Source organism: Zootoca vivipara, chromosome 5 (genome assembly GCF_963506605.1).
Source record: "Zootoca vivipara chromosome 5, rZooViv1.1, whole genome shotgun sequence".
Taxonomy (NCBI): Eukaryota; Metazoa; Chordata; class Lepidosauria; order Squamata; family Lacertidae; genus Zootoca; species Zootoca vivipara.
The window spans coordinates 20,874,376-20,891,948 of record NC_083280.1 but is presented as its reverse complement, the minus strand read 5'-3'; the positions used below and the strand labels follow the sequence as shown (position 1 = coordinate 20,891,948).

Here is a 17,573-nt window from a genome sequence, read left to right as displayed (position 1 = left end):
TCTCATCTTATATGAAGACTAAATTGAGATGTGAAATAATTATTCCCATCGCTCTTCAATATATATATATATATATATATATATGATCTGAGATATATATGTATGGAGACTGTATACTAAACCAAATTGTATACTAAACCAAATTTCTAGAGTGGAAATAAAAGGGACTAAATGCATGAAGGACTACTAAACCGCTCGTGTTTGATAGATTAGTTTGCCCTTTAAAATATGCAGAGAGAAACCTGCAAACTCCGTGAGGATTTAAACACGCACAGAGAAAAGAGAAAAAAGAGAAAGAAAGAAAGAAAGAAAGATCCAAAGGAGGAGCGGGGGAGAAAGGGTGGAAATAAAGATAGGTAGAATGGCACTACTGATTTAATTGGAACCACGAACAGAAGTTATGCGAAACCATCAGCTAAAACTTTACTCTCTCTTTCTTTCTTTTTTCCATTCAATAGATTGCAAAGTGTCTTAATTCATAACTTGGCACTTATTGAAAATCGTGACGTCAACAATGAATGAATCAAAAAGCGGAGCAAACCTGAGTGGAACAAAATAGATCGTGCGGACAACAACATGTAAATGGAAAGTAACAGCATATTTTTCTCCGGCTTTTCTCCTCCTTCCCTCCCCCCCCTTCTTCTTTCCTCCTCCTCCTCAATAACTTAAAATTCTCTAGAAAAAATACGGTCAATATAAATAACTTTTTTGTTTTTCTGTTTTCATGGAGAACAAATAATTACAAATCTCTGTTCCTAGCAGAGTTCGACTTGCGACGAGGTCTTCTTCCTCCTCCTCCTCTTCCTCTTCCCCCTTCCCCCACCATTTTCTTGGCAAAAAATGCCCTCAGCTCTGGAAGGCTTTGAGCGGATGAAGGTACCCGGCTACTTCGTGGTTCCTTCCCCTTCCCCCTCCCCTCCACCAGCCCAGATTATAGCTATATAAGCCTTTCGGAAAGGAAAATATATATAGATATATAATATCACAAGATTACGGGAATGGGTACACCTTTATGAAATCAGATGGGAAGTTTGGACAGAACTATCTAGCCACGAGCTATTGCAGCCCGAAGGAACACTTCTGCCTGTATCCTTTTCCAAAAAAATATATGCGTGTGTTCCATAGACTTCCTGTCATTATTGGGACGTGGCATTGCGGCTGCTCGTGGGTGCAATATTGTACAACCTTTATCGTGGGGTGGGGAGGGAGAAAACAAACTGCTATTTGTTTCCTTACTTATTAGGGTTGGAAATCAGATAGTGGTGCTTTTTCCCCCCTACACACACCCTTAAAAAAAAAGCTGGAAGCCCCGATCCGGATACAGTTAGTCGCGCATCAATTCCATCCAAATCAATAGAATTTATGTCAGTCGCGACTGACTATTGATTTTGATGCGAGGTGGAGTCTCCTCTGCTCGGCTTGGAAAACAGAGGCAGCCGAGATGGTCCATTAAGAGAGGAAGGCATTCAAAATTCTACCAGGATGGTAATAGCTTTTTTTGTGTGATGAAGACCAGCCAAAATGCCATCACCAAACTTTCGAAATCTCCAGACCTCATCGGGCTCATTGTTGAGCCCAAAACGGGGGTTGTTTTGGGGGATACCTTTTGGAGAGGTGAGGAAAAATCCGAAATCTGCGCGTCATAGGGCGACTGCTTACTTGAAAGTAAGCTCCTGTGCTCAGTGGAAGTTTTACCTTCCCTTGCAGAGAGGATTGTAAGCTTCATTCAGTGCTTACTTGAGGTCCCCGCAGTGATTTCAAGGAGTTTAGACTATGCATAAGGTCAGAAGGCTGGTTTCTCCGGATCGGGGCCTTGGGTTAAAATCTCTCTCTCTTGGGGGATCCCCGAATTCAGAGACTTGGCTTCGTTTTGTGTGGTGGTGGTTCTGATCGAGGTGAAGTGCAAATGATCCGAAGGGAGGCCAAGAACAAATAAAAATAAAACCAAACAAATACATGCAGACCCGGAATTCCACGAGAAGAAGAAGCGTCCCGGTCACTCACTTTTCCCATTAGAAATTGGCAGAGAAATAATCGTCTGTCTGTCTCTCTTTCACACACACGCACACACATTTTTTTTAGATATATAAAAAAATCCACCGCCCACCCCCACCCCCCAGTTTTTAAATTCTTCTTTCCTTCTCATCTCCGTTTCCAGACTGTGGCTGTTAAAACTCAAGTATCTGATGCAACGTGGAAGGAGGCCCGCCTCTCTTATCAAATTTCTCGTATTAAAGTGATCTTCGCAGAAAAAGGTCAGTTTCAAAACCTGTGAGCTTCACAGCTGCGCGTCTATTTCATCTAATTCTTTTAAATAAGTATATATCTTCCCGCCAGTTTCTGAGCAAGCTCTACGTTTTCTCCTCCTCCTTAGTATTCTTATTATATTATTAGCAGTAGTAGAAGGGAGCTCTTCCCCTCCCTCCATTTAAAAAGGAAAAAAAACCACATTGTTCCTTTTATTTGTTCATCGCCTTGGGTCTATAATATAGAGAGAGTTGTTTCGTTCCGGTGAACGCCTCGTGGTTCTTTCGTCTTTCACATTTTAAGTCGCGCAGGACCAAGACAGAAAGTGTGGGGCGGCGGCGGTGGTAAAGCCCTTCCTCCGGCTCCGTGTCGGCATCAGTAGAGGAGAGCTGGCCGCGAAGGGAGGAGGAAGAGGCGGGCAGTCTTCTGCGCACGCACGCGCTGGGATTGCAACATGCCCCGGCGGCTGCGGCTGCAGTAAGAGTCACAGGCCCAGGGCGGCCGCGTGCTTTTTGGCTTTGAGTCTGAGGTCCGCGATGCTGGAGTTCTTGCTGGTGGTCTTGGCCGCCGCGGCCGCCGCCACCACCGAAGCGGCCGAGGCGGACTCGGCGGCCAGCGTGGCCAGAGGGAGCCCGAAAGGCGGCGCCGGGAACATCATGTAGGGCGCATGCGCGGCCAGGTGCGGGTGGAGGTGGTGGTGCGCGTGCGCCACAGCGCTGTCCAGCTGCAGCTGCGCCTGCACCTGAAAGGACAAGGGCGTCACGTTGCAATGACTGTCCTGAAAGGGGCAACGAGAGGGGGAAGGGGAGTGGGGGGGAGACAAGAGTGTTAGGACAACCGCCATCTCAAACCCTCGAGGGCTCCAAGCCTTCTCAGCCCACTTGGCAGGGGGAAAGGCCCGCGGAACTCAAGGAGACTTGACTTCTGAATACACATTAGCTGCTTCTTTTTTTTTAGCGGGGTGGGGAAGAGACTAAAGGGGTGTGTGGTTTGACTAACTGAGGAAGGGGGCCCTTCAGGGTTTGTGGCTTGCATTGATCCCCGTTTGCTACCTTTCCCATCGTTTTATTTTGTTTTATTTATATAACCGCCCTATATTTGGAGGTCTCAGGGCAGTTCATAGAACAGAATTAACTTATGAAACCGCAAAATATATATAATCAAAATAACAACAACAACCCAATAACCACCCTCCTCCCCAAAAAATCCATCACATATTAAAAGGGCATAGGATGTCACTCCTCATAAATGGAGCACTGAAGATGCTTAGGATTGGACTCTCTGTTTTTGTTTTTAAAAGAGAGAGAGAAGGGCTTGTGCGCACAAGCCTGATTGCGGCTAGATTGAGGGCTACAACCCTTTGTGCCTAATAGTAAGGCCCACTGGGAAGAGTGGGACTTTCACGGAGCAAAATGTAACTAGGATTGCACCGTGGATTTATTTTGGGTTGATGAGACACTTAATCTCTGGGTTGTGGGTTTGAGCCCCACGTATTCCTGCATGCCAGAAGGTTGGGCTAGATGACCTTCCAATGCTACAATTCTATCACTCTGTGATTTGTGCAGCATGCTTACTGGGAAGAAAACCAGCAGCAATGTCCAATGGAATTTATTCCATTAGCATCAAAGCCTTACATTTGCACAGCAGCACAGGAAGCTGCCTTGTACCGAGTCAGACCATGGGTCCAATCCATCTCTGTATAGATGGCTACCCTTACAATGAGCAGAGGCAGCAGCACTCTGGGCCTCCAGGCCTGGGTTTGTCCCACCCCTACCTGGAGATACTGGGGGCTGAACCCGAGCCCTTCTATAGAGAGGCAAGACAACCGCCCCAGCTCTCAGCTACCAGACAGTTTCCAAACGAATGAATGAATGAATGAATGAATGGAGAAAACTAACCAAAACCTAATTACTGGCACTGAAACAACCAAGTCATCATATTCACGAAAGCAATAACCAGTTAACGGCATTTGAGGTACAGTATACAGCTCAGCTTCAGAACTTCTATCACAGTCCTGAAAGATCTGGCCTCTGTCAAAACAAAAGTCCCTGAGCATGTGCAGAATGCCTTTCCTTAGGACCCAAGTAACCATAGCCAGTCCCTCACAGCTTTAGAATTAGAGCACAGCATAGCCAGGCCACAATTTGTGACAGGCTATTTCCTGAAAAAGACACACCTATTGCTTAATCCAGTGGTTTTCAACCGTGGCAGCCTTTCATGATGGTCAGGGGTGCAGCGGGTAACACTGGCCTCCATCCCTATTTCCTTCCCCCCTCCCTTCTGACGCCCTCTCGCATCTCTGCCTCCCAAAGGCTTGCACAGCTGTTTGTTGCAGTGCCCTGGCTACAAGCTCCCCAGGCAAATAGTACCTCTCGGGCTGGCATGGGAGTGCTGGTTGCCAGGAGCTGAGGCAGCCTTGGGAGTAAGCAAGCGGGCAAGGAAGCCCAGCAAGCCAGTCTACCAGCCACTGCGGCTGGCAATGGACAGACAAGTGGGAGGCCAGGCTGGCCTTTCTTGTGCTTGTTGTGTGCAAGACCTGCCTGGGAGCTAAGTGCCCAGTGCTGAAGGGGTGCCTTTCCACCAAGCAGGCCCAGAAGCACCCACTGCTGCTACTGCTGCCTCCCTAGGTAAGGTGCTGGCCTCACATTCACCTTTAGCCAGTTGGGCCACTAAGGCTGGAAGCAGCATCTTCCCAGGCCCCTGTGGGGTGGCATGAGGAGGCACCTCTCTTTGGTGTGAGCTCAGAGACTGGGGTGTCAGCAGCGGCTGCCTGGGTGGACCCCCAAGAAGAGGGGAGAGAAGGCTGAGAGAGCACTCCACAAGGGAGGGTGTTTGAAAAAGGGTGAGAGGCTGCCAGCTCTGCAGGCAAGGGGTGGCATAACTGGGCTCATGAGCCCCACAGGGGTGCCGCAAAAAGAGTGTAGTTGGTTAAGGGAGCCATGGACTCAAAAAGGTTGAAAACCTCTGGCTGAATCCCAAGCGTATGAGGTCTTTCTGTAGTTCCCAAGTACAGTGGTACCTCGGGTTAAGAACTTAATTTGTTCCGGAGGTCCGTTCTTAACCTGAAACTGTTCTTAACCTGAAGCACCACTTTAGCTAATGGGGGCTCCTGCTGCCGCTGCACTGCCACCATGCGATTTCTGTTCTCATTCTGAAGCAAAGTTCTTAACCCGAGGTACTATTTCTGGGTTAGCGGAGTCTGTAACCTGAAGCATCTGTAACCTGAGGTGCCACTGTAGTGGAACAAACTGCTGCTGAGCACAGTCGCAGAGCCTGTATTATAACAGGTCTAAGCCTTGACTCATTGAGCCCTGAGCCAAGTGATAGTATTCATCCTATAAACATGTACAGAGTGTTACCCCTCACTGCCATATTTTAGGGATTGTGCAAAAGACTCCCAGGTCACATGTTGCTTCCATGCAAGCTTAATCCCCCAGCTGGGGGATGGGAACCTGTAGCCTGACAGTTGTTACACTACAACTCCCATCACTTCTGACCATTGGCATGCATACCCCTGGTCGCCTTTTAGTACTTTAATCTTGTAAACTAAGTCTCTCTGGTTGGCTAGACAGCAAACAATCTGGTTGATGATTTGGTTAAATATGCAAGCTATTTCTCCTGTACGGCCTTGTGAAATGCAGTAAGTATGCACTGGTCTGTGGAGGGGTGCTCCTTCCTAATCTCCCTGAACGTTCTGACTAGTTGGGTCATATCCTACATTGATTAACTTGTTAGTTTCATGTGCCTTCTGCCAGCAGCATGTACCTTATTGCAGGCTCTGCTCATAAGTAGTGCTGCTTTGGCTATGGCTGAGAGGTACCCTCATGTGTCAACTGCTTCTGGCTTTCTGCTTGTGGTTACTGCCAGCTGGTTTTGCATGCTAGCTGACTAACCATAAGCAAAATAGAGGCTAATTGCCTGCACTTCTCTTTCTCTCCTCCCTCTACACTTAACACAGACTCCTGCTTTCCAATGAATGGGATTGGTTGCCCTTTTTCTTCCAGTTCGCTTGTTCACTCATCTGCTTTCACCATTTTTTTCTAAACACTTTTGCTTGATCATCTGTCCGCACCCTCTGAAGACAGGTGAAGGAATTATCCTGCCCTAAGGTCCGTTTAATTAAAAAAAAAACAGAGCAAAAGGAGAAACAAGCATTCGCTATTGGTCCTAACCTGCCCACCCAATCCTGCACGCATTCAGTTTACTTAAATGCCACTGAACTTCAAGACTGCAGCCGTGATAGCATCAAGACAGTGCAGAGGGCCCTCCTTTATCTTGCTCCTTTCCTCTCAGCTCTCTAATGACTGTACACATCTGTTGTTCTCAGTCATCTCCCATATGACCTTTATGGTGTTATTACCCACACCTTATCAACCCCAGCACCATCCACAGTTTGAGACAACTATTGTTCCACTGCTTTTATTTATCATGGATGCAGACGACTGGCAGAGTCTTCTCTCTCCCCTCCTTACCCTCATTTCGCAAGGGAGAATCTCTCACCCTACACATGGCACATGCAGCCCAGACCCATGCATGTTTAGTCACGAGGTTAGCCCCACTGAGTTTCATGTGCCCGGGACCAGTGTTTAACAGACAGCTATTTGTCTACAACCAAATGATGAGCAGTTTCAATTTAGAGCACACCAATATCATTGCCATTAGAAGATTGGCCACTAAGGTCAATAAGCCTGAAAGGTGCAACTTCTCTGGGACAGAAGACAATTAATCTATGAAAGCTATAGAAGAAAAAGAACCCACTGAGTTTTGAGGTCCAACATACTTATTCTTAATTAGATTACTTTGAAGCTCTGTTGAAATCAGCTGAAGATTACTTCCAAGTAATTACCATAATTCAGGGGCTGAGTTAGGAATGTTTGTGCCTGTTGAAGTTATGCCAGAGTGGACTGCAGTTCCCACTATGTGAGGCCATTGGCTACACTGACTGGGCCTGGTGGGAGTTTAAGGCCAATAATGTTAGGAGGATAACAAGCTGCCCACTTTGGAGAGGACTTTGGAGGGGTACCTTACTATCAGGCTTGTAAGGTTTGCTCTTCATTACCAATGTAGGTTGCTAAAGATAGACACTACTCTAAAAGGGGGAAATAAAAGCAGTATCTGTAGGACTCAAGCTCTCCTGTTAAAATTAATCCAGACTACATGCCTGCTAGTTCATAAAACCACATAAAATTGTGGAGTTTTTTTCTTTGTTTTTTTTTTCAGAAAACCACCACAACTGGCCACCCTCCTTCTGATCGTATTTCTAAATAAATACACACACCATATAGCCATGCACACCTATGTATTTTTGCATTGATAAACCCATCAAAATCAATTCCTCTCATTAGGGTGGAAGCTCAAGAATTCACAGGAGCCTACAGAGAGCTGGGCAGGCTCACTGAAACTGCCATCCTAAGTGAATTTACTAGGCAATAAGCCACATTAAACACCTTAAGTTCTGAGTAAACATGCATTAGGAGAGAACTTGGCTTAAATGAGCCCTTAAAGCTGTGGTCCTCTGTCACAGCCCCGTGGTAGAGCATCTGCTTTTCATGCCAAAGCTCCCAGTTTCAATCCCTGCCAACTCCAGGTATTGCTGGGGACACCCATCTCTGAGTCACTTCCAGTCAGTTTAGACAATCCTGAAGCAGCTGGACTCATGATCTGACTCGGTATGACTTCCTGCGTCCCGCTTTCGAGAGAAGAAACCCTACGGCGTTTCCAAATACAGTACTAATCATGAACGAGATCCGCTGAGCATCTATGGAAACCCAGATTCACTTCCCGATCCCCTTTACGCACAAATGCGTATCCTAATCATTCTTCCTAGGAAGTAAGCTCCCTCGAGACCAATGGGACTTCATTCCCCTTTAATTCAGTACCACCATTTAAATCTGCAGCACCGAACGGCGGAAAAGCTGCTGCTGCTGCAGCCGCCCTGCGCGCCTTTAATACGCGCTGGCCAAGTCCTACTGAGCTCAACGGGAGCTTGTTTCCAATAAAGCACACAGAGACCGGGTCGGACTGCACTGCACATGCACTCAGAATCGGAGTGTTTAGTGCCCAGACGAAACACACACGCGTCCAATCTCTTCCCCCCCCCCCGCAGGAAGGCAACTTTTAAACATTCCTTTTGCGCACATGATTGACCTGCCAGAGAGAGAGAGAGAGCGCTAATGGGGGCACCTGCGGGAAGGCCATATTGTGGCCCTTCCTACCATTGTGGGGCAGACGCCCACGGGATTCTCCCTTTGTACTTGCCTGCTGGAAAGGCATCCTCAAAGCGCCCACGTTCACGTAGGGGGCAACCCGGCACGCTTCAAACTGGCTGGCTGCTCCTATGAGGACTCCTGCAAGAATAGAGGCAGGGATCGGTCAGAAACTGAGCTAAAAACCACAGGACATCTAATTTTTATTTCACTTCGTTGGGAATGCTCCCTCTTGGCGCGTTAGCAGCGCATATTGTGCCCAATGGGGCTTCTTTCCAGGTAAGTGTGCAGCCTTAGGCAAGGAAGAGCCTGGAGGTTTGGGGGAGAGGCAAAAGGAGGCCCCCAAGCGCATGGAATTTAAAGGGGAGGCTTGTATTCCCTGGCCCAGAAACGTTTGGACCCGTTTACGCGCGCCGCTGATAAAATTCACCTACCTTTGTGGAGTTGGTTTTCTTGCTTTCTGCATTTAGCTCTTCTGTTCTGAAACCATACCTGCGCAGAGAGGAAGAAGGCGAGCTCAATACAAAGCCGCGTCCATCTATTTATCTACACACAGTGATTTCTCTGGCCATGCTTAAAACCAGTCAATGACCCCAGCAGCGTTATCTTCCTGGCTCCTACTGGGAGCCTTCCTCTCCCGACTCCAAATCTTACTGGAAACTCCGCACTGCACGTGCGAACTAAAATAATCTAGGCCCACCGTTTTGACCAGGGTGTCCAGAGGGGAACGAGGAGGGGGGTCTTGCATGCACCTTTAATAGTTGCATGACAAGCCACAGGCGCTGAAATTCCTTCTTCTATATTACTATTAAAGGGGCAAGCGAGACCTCTTGGTTTGCCTCTGAACACGCTAGTAAATTGGACGCTTAGGCGACAACCCTTACGCACACTTACCTGGGAAAAAGTCTCACGAAACCAAGTAGGATTGGCTTCTGGGTAGCCATGAATTAGGATTACTGTACACTGTTAGGTGCAAACATGTCCTTTTTTCTTTCTTTTTAAGACTTTACATAGTAATCCAGAAAGTTTAGTTAACCACATAACCAAATTTCAGTTTTCCTGAAGTTTCTTAACGATGTTGGGATCAACAAGCCACCTCCCCCCGCCCGTTTCTAGGAAGAAGCAAATGTATCCCTTTCGAAATGTTGCACTCCAGAGAGTTTTGGATTATGTGCGTGCCAGATTTCAGCCATCTGCGCGTCACATAAACTGTTGGGAAGTGACTAAGTCTTGCTTCGACTTTCTAAAGAGAAAAAAGCAAAGGGTTTCACGTTCAGAGGAGTCTAGATATTAGGATGACCTGTGTAGCAAGTTTCCAATTCTCGAATAGTTTGAGAGTGACCACTTTGAGCTGCAACCTGCAGTCTCCTCTGTTTGGGGAGGGAGTCTCGTTTTCATATATTTACAGTAATCAACTTCCTTGGACTACACGTGCTCCACATTTCAATTCTTTAGCTCATAAAAGTAGTCCACTAGAACTTCAACACACACACAATTACACAAGCCAGTAACTGAATCCGCAACTCTGTGCATCTTCACATGCAATACCAACCTAATTCTCTGATTTCCCTTACTTTCTCTCTCTCCCCGCCTCAGTTCCGATCCAAAACAAATCCAAATCATCATTGTATCAATCTCCTTTTCCTCTTTCACAGTTACTACTTTAGGCTTAAATCCTAAAGAAAGATGCTTCTGAAAACTCTGCATATTTACTCCGGAGTAAGACCCACGTTTCAGTAGAAGTTTATCCAATTAGGTGTGCTCAGAGTGCAAGGTGCAGCCTTACTTGGAAAGAGTTATGAGTAAAATCAATTCAACTCACTCCCTTTCCGGGTAAAAGTGAGGCACAGCCCTTACATTTAATCTTCAATTAAGAGCTAAAATCCTATACACACCGACATGGAAGCAAACCCCACTGAACTCACAATACTACTTACTTCTGAGTAGACAAGAATAGGATCGCTCTCGTTAAGCAGGGGAGTTAAAGGTAAAGGGACCCCTGACCGTTAGGTCCAGTCGCGGGTGACTCTGGAGTTGTGGCGCTCATCTCGCTTTACTGGCCGAGGAATCCTGCGTACAGCTTCCGGGTCATGTGGCCAGCATGACTAAACCGCTTCTGGTGAACCAGAGCAGCACACGGAAACGCTGTTTACCTTCCTGCCGGAGCGGTACCCATTTATCTACTTGCACTTGACGTGCTTTCGAACTACTAGGTTGGAAGGAACAGGGACCCAGCAACGGGAGCTCACCCCGTCAAGGGATTCGAACCTCTGACCTTCTAATCGGCAAGCCCTAGGCTCTGTGGTTTAGACCACAGCGCCACCCGCGTCCCCTATAGCAGGGGAGTTAGATGGGCGAAATTTGGCTAGTTGGGTTAGAAGGGCTGGTTTTTTGCTAATTATAATTCCAAACTGTGTTTCAGGGAGGGGAGAGTTTACTTAGGAGTCGTTTTGTTAAAACGAATGGGAAATATTACAATGCCAGGGGCCAGTTGCATGTCCCTCCCGCCCTCGGGAGTACATTGCACCACCAGCATTGCAGGCAAGGAAGGCGCCTAGGATGGGCCAGGGATGAAGCTGACGAACGCCTAAACTTTGCCTGAGCATCGCTCCCTCCCTACCCGCTTTAGAATCGGAACTTAAAAGAGCGCAGTTCTAGGATAATATGGACAGTTGCCGCCTGTTCTGGTTCTTGCTCAATTACTTTCTCGGGGCCCGTTTCATCTTTCGCCAGCCGAATCCCCACCAGGCCTCCCCCCTCCCCTCCATCTCTCCGTGCTATCTAATGCTAACACACACACACACCACACACACACAAAAGAAAACTAGCGATAAAGGGGTTTAGATGTTTGCGCAATAAGACCCGAAAAGAATGCGCTCATTAAAAGCCTGTAATATTAATTAGCTTTATCTTCAAGAAAAACGAAACACCAAAGCGTTTAATGACTCACTTTTGGGGGGTAATTACTGTCATAAAAGCTTCACTACAAAGAAGTTGGAAAATTCTCTGTTCCTCTGTGCAGTGGAGTGTAACACAGAAGCGGAATAATTGTCTCATTATTATGATAATCTAATTTGCTGCCATCGGAAGAGATGGGGGGGGAGAGGGAGAGAGAGCTTCACTCCAGGCAAGGAGATAACTTTGGCAGTTGGAAATGGGGAAAAGTTTGAAAACCTGAGAGAGAGAATATGAGGTGGACCTACAGCCTTGGGGCCAGGTGTGCTTGGGCAGCCCGACCCTATGCATTTCCACGCAGATGTAAGCCCCATTGAGTTCAATAAGGTTTGCTTGCTAGGGAGTAAGTCCCATTGAACTCAGAAGGACTGGCCTCCGAGTAAACCGGGGAGAGGATCGGGCACTTATTTCAGCCCCATTCATTTCAGTGGGAGTGTTTCACATCTCTGCCACTGAAATCAATGGAACTTAAAAAGTGCTTCAAAATCTTGAGCCCAGATTTATATATTGGGAGAAAGCGCTAGGGAGAGAGATCTGTTTTCCATCTCAAAGGTCCTCACTATCATGTGATCCTTCTTCCCTCAATACCCTTTTAAAGGGGGGGAGGGGCCACAAGGGAGGTGAAAGCTGATTGGGATCTTATTCTTTAAACTGCCAACATCTACAGACACGAATCCTGTCCCTTTCCACATTCAGACTAACATCCCAGGAGTCTGACACACGCAGTGTGACGTTTCTTTCGATGGCGCTTCCTTTCGAGGAAGCAAGATATGCCAACCGATCCTAGGAATTATTATAGCCGGAGGTCGCCATCCTGGTTGCGCTTTCCGAGCAGAAGACCCCACTGAGCAGAGTCGGTCCCTCTTCCAGGCAACAAGATCGGGCTGCGCGCTGACCTGTCAATACGAACTTGCACGAGATCGCGACCGCGCAGTCCGATCCTGTGCATTTTCACAAAGCAACACACACCTTTGAAAAGCGCGCCGTTAGATTGCGCGCCTAAGCGTGCTTACTCGAAAGTAAACCCACGGTGTCTACTTCCGAGTAAAGATGGCTAGGGAATAATGAAAGGGGGGGGCGTTCATTTCAGCTTCCAGCCCATACCCCTGCCGCCTTCCAGGCTCGGCTTCCCACCATCTGCCAATGGGAGCTGGGAAGCAAAGTTTGAAACAAAATCACAGCGAAGCGTTTTCTGGGGCCATTTAAAAGGAAGGAGCCCTTAATGTATGCAAATCTCTGAAAGTTATTCTGTATGGATTATGGTGGGCACTGGTTATTCTTTTGTTGAGTCAGGCAAATCTCCCTCCGTAGGTATCGCCGCCTACATAGAAATCTATATATAATATAGATATGGACATACAGCCACACTCCATAGCGTGGTGTGTGTGTGTTTATAAAATCAGAAAACCAGAGGCAGATTTTTTTTTAAAAAAAAAAAAAAGAAGAATCTTTTTCTTTAAACTGCGGTGTCTTTCATAAATTCTGCTCTCCCCCAACACTGTCTCTCACACAAACCCTTTTATACACACACACACACACACACACACACACACACACACACACACACACACACACACACCTTTGCTACAACGTGGCTGTTCAGTGTCTGCCTTTATCCGATTACAAGCTGCAGAGAAAAAGCCTTTAAGAGCCGAAGAGCCGTTTTGGTGCAGATGGCAGAGCCTACAAGCAACAAAGATGGAAGGAAGGGGGGCGGGAGAGAGAAGGTATCTGTTACAAGCCAGGAGTCGCTGCTTAGCCTCCCGGCTGCAGATGTTCGGGGGGCCTGGAAGTGCTCTCCATGTGTTCCTACAAAGGCGGCCCAGTTTTCTGCGGAAACGACGCTGGAATGACGAGCCGCCTTCGTCCCCGGTGGACAAGGGTCTCCGGGCCTCTGGCTGGAGCCGCGCTTCTACCTCTGGACCCAAGTCCTGCCTTTTCTGGACCAGAGCCTCTTTTTTCTCTAGGGGTGGGGAACGGGGGCAGCTTGACAAAGATCCCCAGCAATCTCTGGACAGTGTAAGGGGAAGATGGTCTCCAAACAGCTCTTTGAAATCCGGCTGCATTAGCCAAGCCCAGCGCTGCCTGTATCTGTTCCTTTTCTAAGTCCCTGGGGGATTTTTTTAATTACTTCCCCCTTTTTAAAAAAAGTAAATGGACTGTAACTGTGCACACTTTAGCAACTCCCAATTTCGTTTATTAGTCAGCCCTTCTATAAAGTTAATTCATACATCCGCCTTCTACTTTTAAAAAAAGAAAGAAAAGAAACTGAGCTAGGATCAATGTTTAAAGGCAGGAGGAGAATATAATACACATGGACTTAGTACCCCCCCCGGAAAGCTTAGCTATCTGAAGTTATAGAAACGTGGACCGCACTTAAGCACACTACCAGCCACACTTACACACCTACTTTGAGCACTATTCACTCTCCTCAATTGGCTCAATTTTTTCTCACTAGCTACTGTTTCAGCTTTCGATTGTAAGCTTTTTCGGGCAGAGACCTTTGCTTTTTTATTTAAAAAAAATGATACTGTAAAATACCATAGACCTGGATGGCTCTAAAGATAGCAAGCGGAGAATCGGAAGAAATTGAACACCAGAGAGGTCAGCACATCTCGATGTGGGCGGAACTATGGAAGCAAAATTCCTCCAATGCATCGTGTTGGACTTGGTGACCCTCGGGGTCCCTTCCAACTCTACGATTCTATGAAGATGGAAACAGCCCCTTGTAGCCCCTAAGCAAAACGCACCAGGAAATGGCATTTCCTCCCAACTCATAGGTCTATATTTGAGATGAAAGCGCGCAGATACTACAACATAAGGACTGCTGTACTCCAGATTCGCCACTCTTGTCTACTCAGGGCCAGGAACAACATTTTGGTGGAAGTCCCCTTCCTCTCCCAGCGCCATACTATCCCCCCCCCACAAGCAAAGACTTGCAGAAGAAGGGCACCCACCGGATCCGAACCTACCGCTACCAACCATCCAAGAAAGAGGAAACAAGTCCACCTTGTGACTTGCTTGCCAATGCAGCGCGCGATCCTAAGCCTGTTGGTTCAGAAGGGAGCGTAGTGGAAATGGATACGGAGTCGTGCCAGCTCCCGGGGCACCTAGTCCGTATGAAGGTCCCTTCCCAGGATCCTCGAGGAGGAGCCCCTCCCCAGCAGAAGCCGAAAGGATTCCCATGCTTACCTGCACCCGAGCTTCGGACAAACCCAACCTCTGGCTGAGCTCCTCTCTCATGAAAGCATCCGGGTAATGGGTCTCGTCGAAGAGCCTCTCCAGCTCGTTCAGCTGCTCCAGGGTGAAATTGGTCCGGCTTCTCCTCTGCTTGATTTTCGTCTGTCCTTCGTCTTCCATCACTTTGGCATCCTCTTTGCGGTCCTTCAGCTCGGGGGAAACTGGAGACGGAGCAACAACAACAAAATAATAATAAAGAGGCAAAACCAAAACACTACCAAATACTTACAAGCAAAACAAAACAAAAAGCAACCACCCAACCATCCCAGGACCACGAGGCCAGCGCCTGATCTAGGTTTCCAACAAACACAAAAAACTGCCTTATGCCATATCAGAGCTTTGGTCCATAGAGTTCAGAATTGTCTGCACTGGCTGGCAGCGGCTCTCTGCCATTTCAGCCCGGCGAATCTCTCACCAGCCCTACCTGGAGATGCCGGGGATTGAACCTGGGACCTTCTGCATGCAAAGCGGAATCTCTGCCACTGAGCTCTGGCCCTTCCCCCACTTGTGTTTTTACCTTAAGTCAAGCAGAAGGGGGGGGAGGGGGAGGAGGAGCAGCGGTGGCAGGGATCAATGAAACGCTCAAAGGTCACCTCTCTTCCCAGTGGCGAGGCTGAAGCGAAGGAGGGCCCAAGCAGAACCCCGCGAGCTGGTACCCGGCGCCTGTGCAACCGAGGGCGCAGCCTGGCTCGGGGTCCTCGTGGCTTCGCTTCAGATCCCAGGCCCACCAGAAGGGAAGCAGCATGTCCCCTGGACGTTCAAAGGAGGAACTTAGAGGCTGTGTTGAATCCAGTGGGACTTACATTTATGCGTTATATTTATAACACACACACCCCACACACACATATATGGACGCTGTTCCCACAGCGCAATCCTAGGTACCTCTACACAGAAGTTAAAAGTCATACTGAGTTCAAAAGGGTGTTCACAAGTCTTATCATGCAGTCTTACAAGTGTGCTTTTATGGGATCTCAGACTTTCCCTGAATGGTTTTGCCCTGGATCTTGTTCCAGGCAAGGAAGGCCCACCCCTGGGATTGCCCTCCCTAGTCATTAGGAACAGAGTTCTCTATTTCCAAAGGACCAGCCCCTGTCCTCAACTTTTGTTTTGCCCTGCCCGGACCTGGGCGCGTGCTTCAGTTCTAAGGGCGCTGACCTGCGCGGTTTGATCAAGGTGGGCCCGGGGGTTTCTGCCAGCAGTTCCCAAAGCCACCGCAGAACGCAGGTCCATCATATTTATTTATTTACTTATTTACTTATTTGTGTGTGTGTGTGTGTGTGTGTGTGTGTGTGTGTGTGTGTGTGTGTTAAGTTTAACACACTTGGGCTTTAAAAATCTGCCCAAGAGCTGGCTCTCCTCCTGCACATCTGTCAGCTGGGTCTTAGACAGCGATTTATTATTATTATTATTATTATTATTATTATTATTATTATTATTATTATTTTATTATTAGGAGAGACGCTCTGAGCAATGTGTAGTCTACACCTGTCTGGAAAGGGGCAGCAGATCTGTCCTGAGAACTCCAGGGTATTCTCAGGGGGAAGAGAGGGAGAGGGACCTCTTTTCCCTAATTCCGGTTCGGGACAACAAGAAACACGCCCCGAAGTCCCAAAGACTTTAAGGTCTCCCTTCCTCCCTCTCGCACCGGTCACGGCACGCCTCCCAGTGAAAGCGCCGGCAAGATCTCATAGAACTGCAGCGCCCTTATGCTCCGCATCTTCTCGACGTTGGCGCTGGCTGCTGTGAAACCCGCGTGGCCTTTCAAGTGGCACCTTTTCAAAATCACAGCAGCAGGTGTCGATGGGGGATTTGACACGCGACCGCCCGCTGCAATGGCTTCTTGAAGCCGCCTGCTTGCGGGGAAGTCAAGGCCTTTATTTACTAGGGAGGTGGAGAACCAGCTCCCTAAATTGTATCGTTAAACCGATCAACTGTTTTTGAACTAAGAAGAGTGCGCAAAGTTTGATCACCCTCCTGCCTCCTCCCACTAAACCTCCGTCTGTTTCCCCTCACCCTGTCGAAATATTTATTGTAGGCTCCTTGAGGCAGGGACCTTCCGACCTGATACTACATTGCAAAACGCTGTGCTCGTTTTCCCTCTGTCCTTCCGCAGCACCAACCATTTCACACATTTCGCTTTGGACACTAGGCCCCGTGTAAACGTGGCGGCGTGACGCGGTTCATTCAGACTGTTGGGGGGGTCCTAATCTACAAACCGGGTTCCCCGCTTCCTTCCTTCCCTCCCCGAACGTATTTGCCACCGCCACGCCGAAGTTTGTTTACTGGAGCTGCGTTGGTCTCTAATCATATTCAGAATTTGTTTATAAAATCATTTCCGGATGATGTCTGTTCAGTTCCGACCTGGAGAGAGCTACTTTCCTTGAACAAAAGAGTTGAAATAAACCCTCCTCCCCCGACTATGACATCTGCATCCTCAAACCGCACGCAGGTATTCAAATATACTTGAAAGCCGAGGGGATCTTTGGATAAGCAAACAGGAGAGGTTGGGGGGTTGTGTTTTTTTTTTTGTAAAGCACATAGTCATTTATTCCTCTTCCCTCTCCCCCACCACCCTACACATCAGTATAAAAACTTAAAGAGGTCTGAGAGCATGGAGGAATAAAAGCGAAACACTTCGCTTGGATTTCAGCATTACTTATTAGCAGTGCTCCTAGCATTGCATAACTACTTAGAAATGTATGGTTTGATTTTAAATAACTATTCACCCTTCCTAGGAAATGCACTTGGAGAAAAAGAAGTACAATATAGACTCTCTTCTTTTATTGTGCCCAATATTTTATACTTCCATTCACAAATAAACAACTGCGTTTCAAACTTTTAATGATATTTAGGGAGGTTTCTAAGCTGCCTTAAACAGAAATAAATTCGTTTTATTTCGCATTTGTTTCCAGTGCCGCATCCCCT

The 17,573-nt window shown here is 47.7% G+C and overlaps 1 protein-coding gene across 1 annotated transcript; it reads right to left on the bottom strand.

Moving 5' to 3' along the window:
- Nucleotides 1-2,669: 2,669 nt before the first annotated feature.
- SHOX2 (SHOX homeobox 2) lies at nt 2,670-14,808 on the bottom strand. The gene is made up of 4 exons (XM_060274191.1): nt 14,601-14,808; nt 8,888-8,945; nt 8,506-8,594; nt 2,670-2,989 (listed from the first exon to the last, which is right to left on the bottom strand). Exons 1-4 carry the CDS (start codon nt 14,766-14,768, stop codon nt 2,732-2,734), a joined length of 573 nt encoding a protein of 190 aa, XP_060130174.1. The 5' UTR covers nt 14,769-14,808; the 3' UTR covers nt 2,670-2,731.
- Between the last annotated feature and the right edge of the window lie 2,765 nt (nt 14,809-17,573).

Bases quoted from the DNA above. Each gene is read 5' to 3' on its own strand.
- SHOX2 (XM_060274191.1), bottom strand. From the start codon at position 14,768: ATGGAAGACGAAGGACAGACGAAAATCAAGCAGAGGAGAAGCCGGACC. The intron at 8,946-14,600 runs GTAAGCATGGGA...CTCTCTGCGCAG, and splicing joins TGTCCGAAGCTCGGGTGCAG to GTATGGTTTCAGAACAGAAG. The intron at 8,595-8,887 runs GTAGGTGAATTT...CTATTCTTGCAG, and splicing joins AGAAAACCAACTCCACAAAG to GAGTCCTCATAGGAGCAGCC.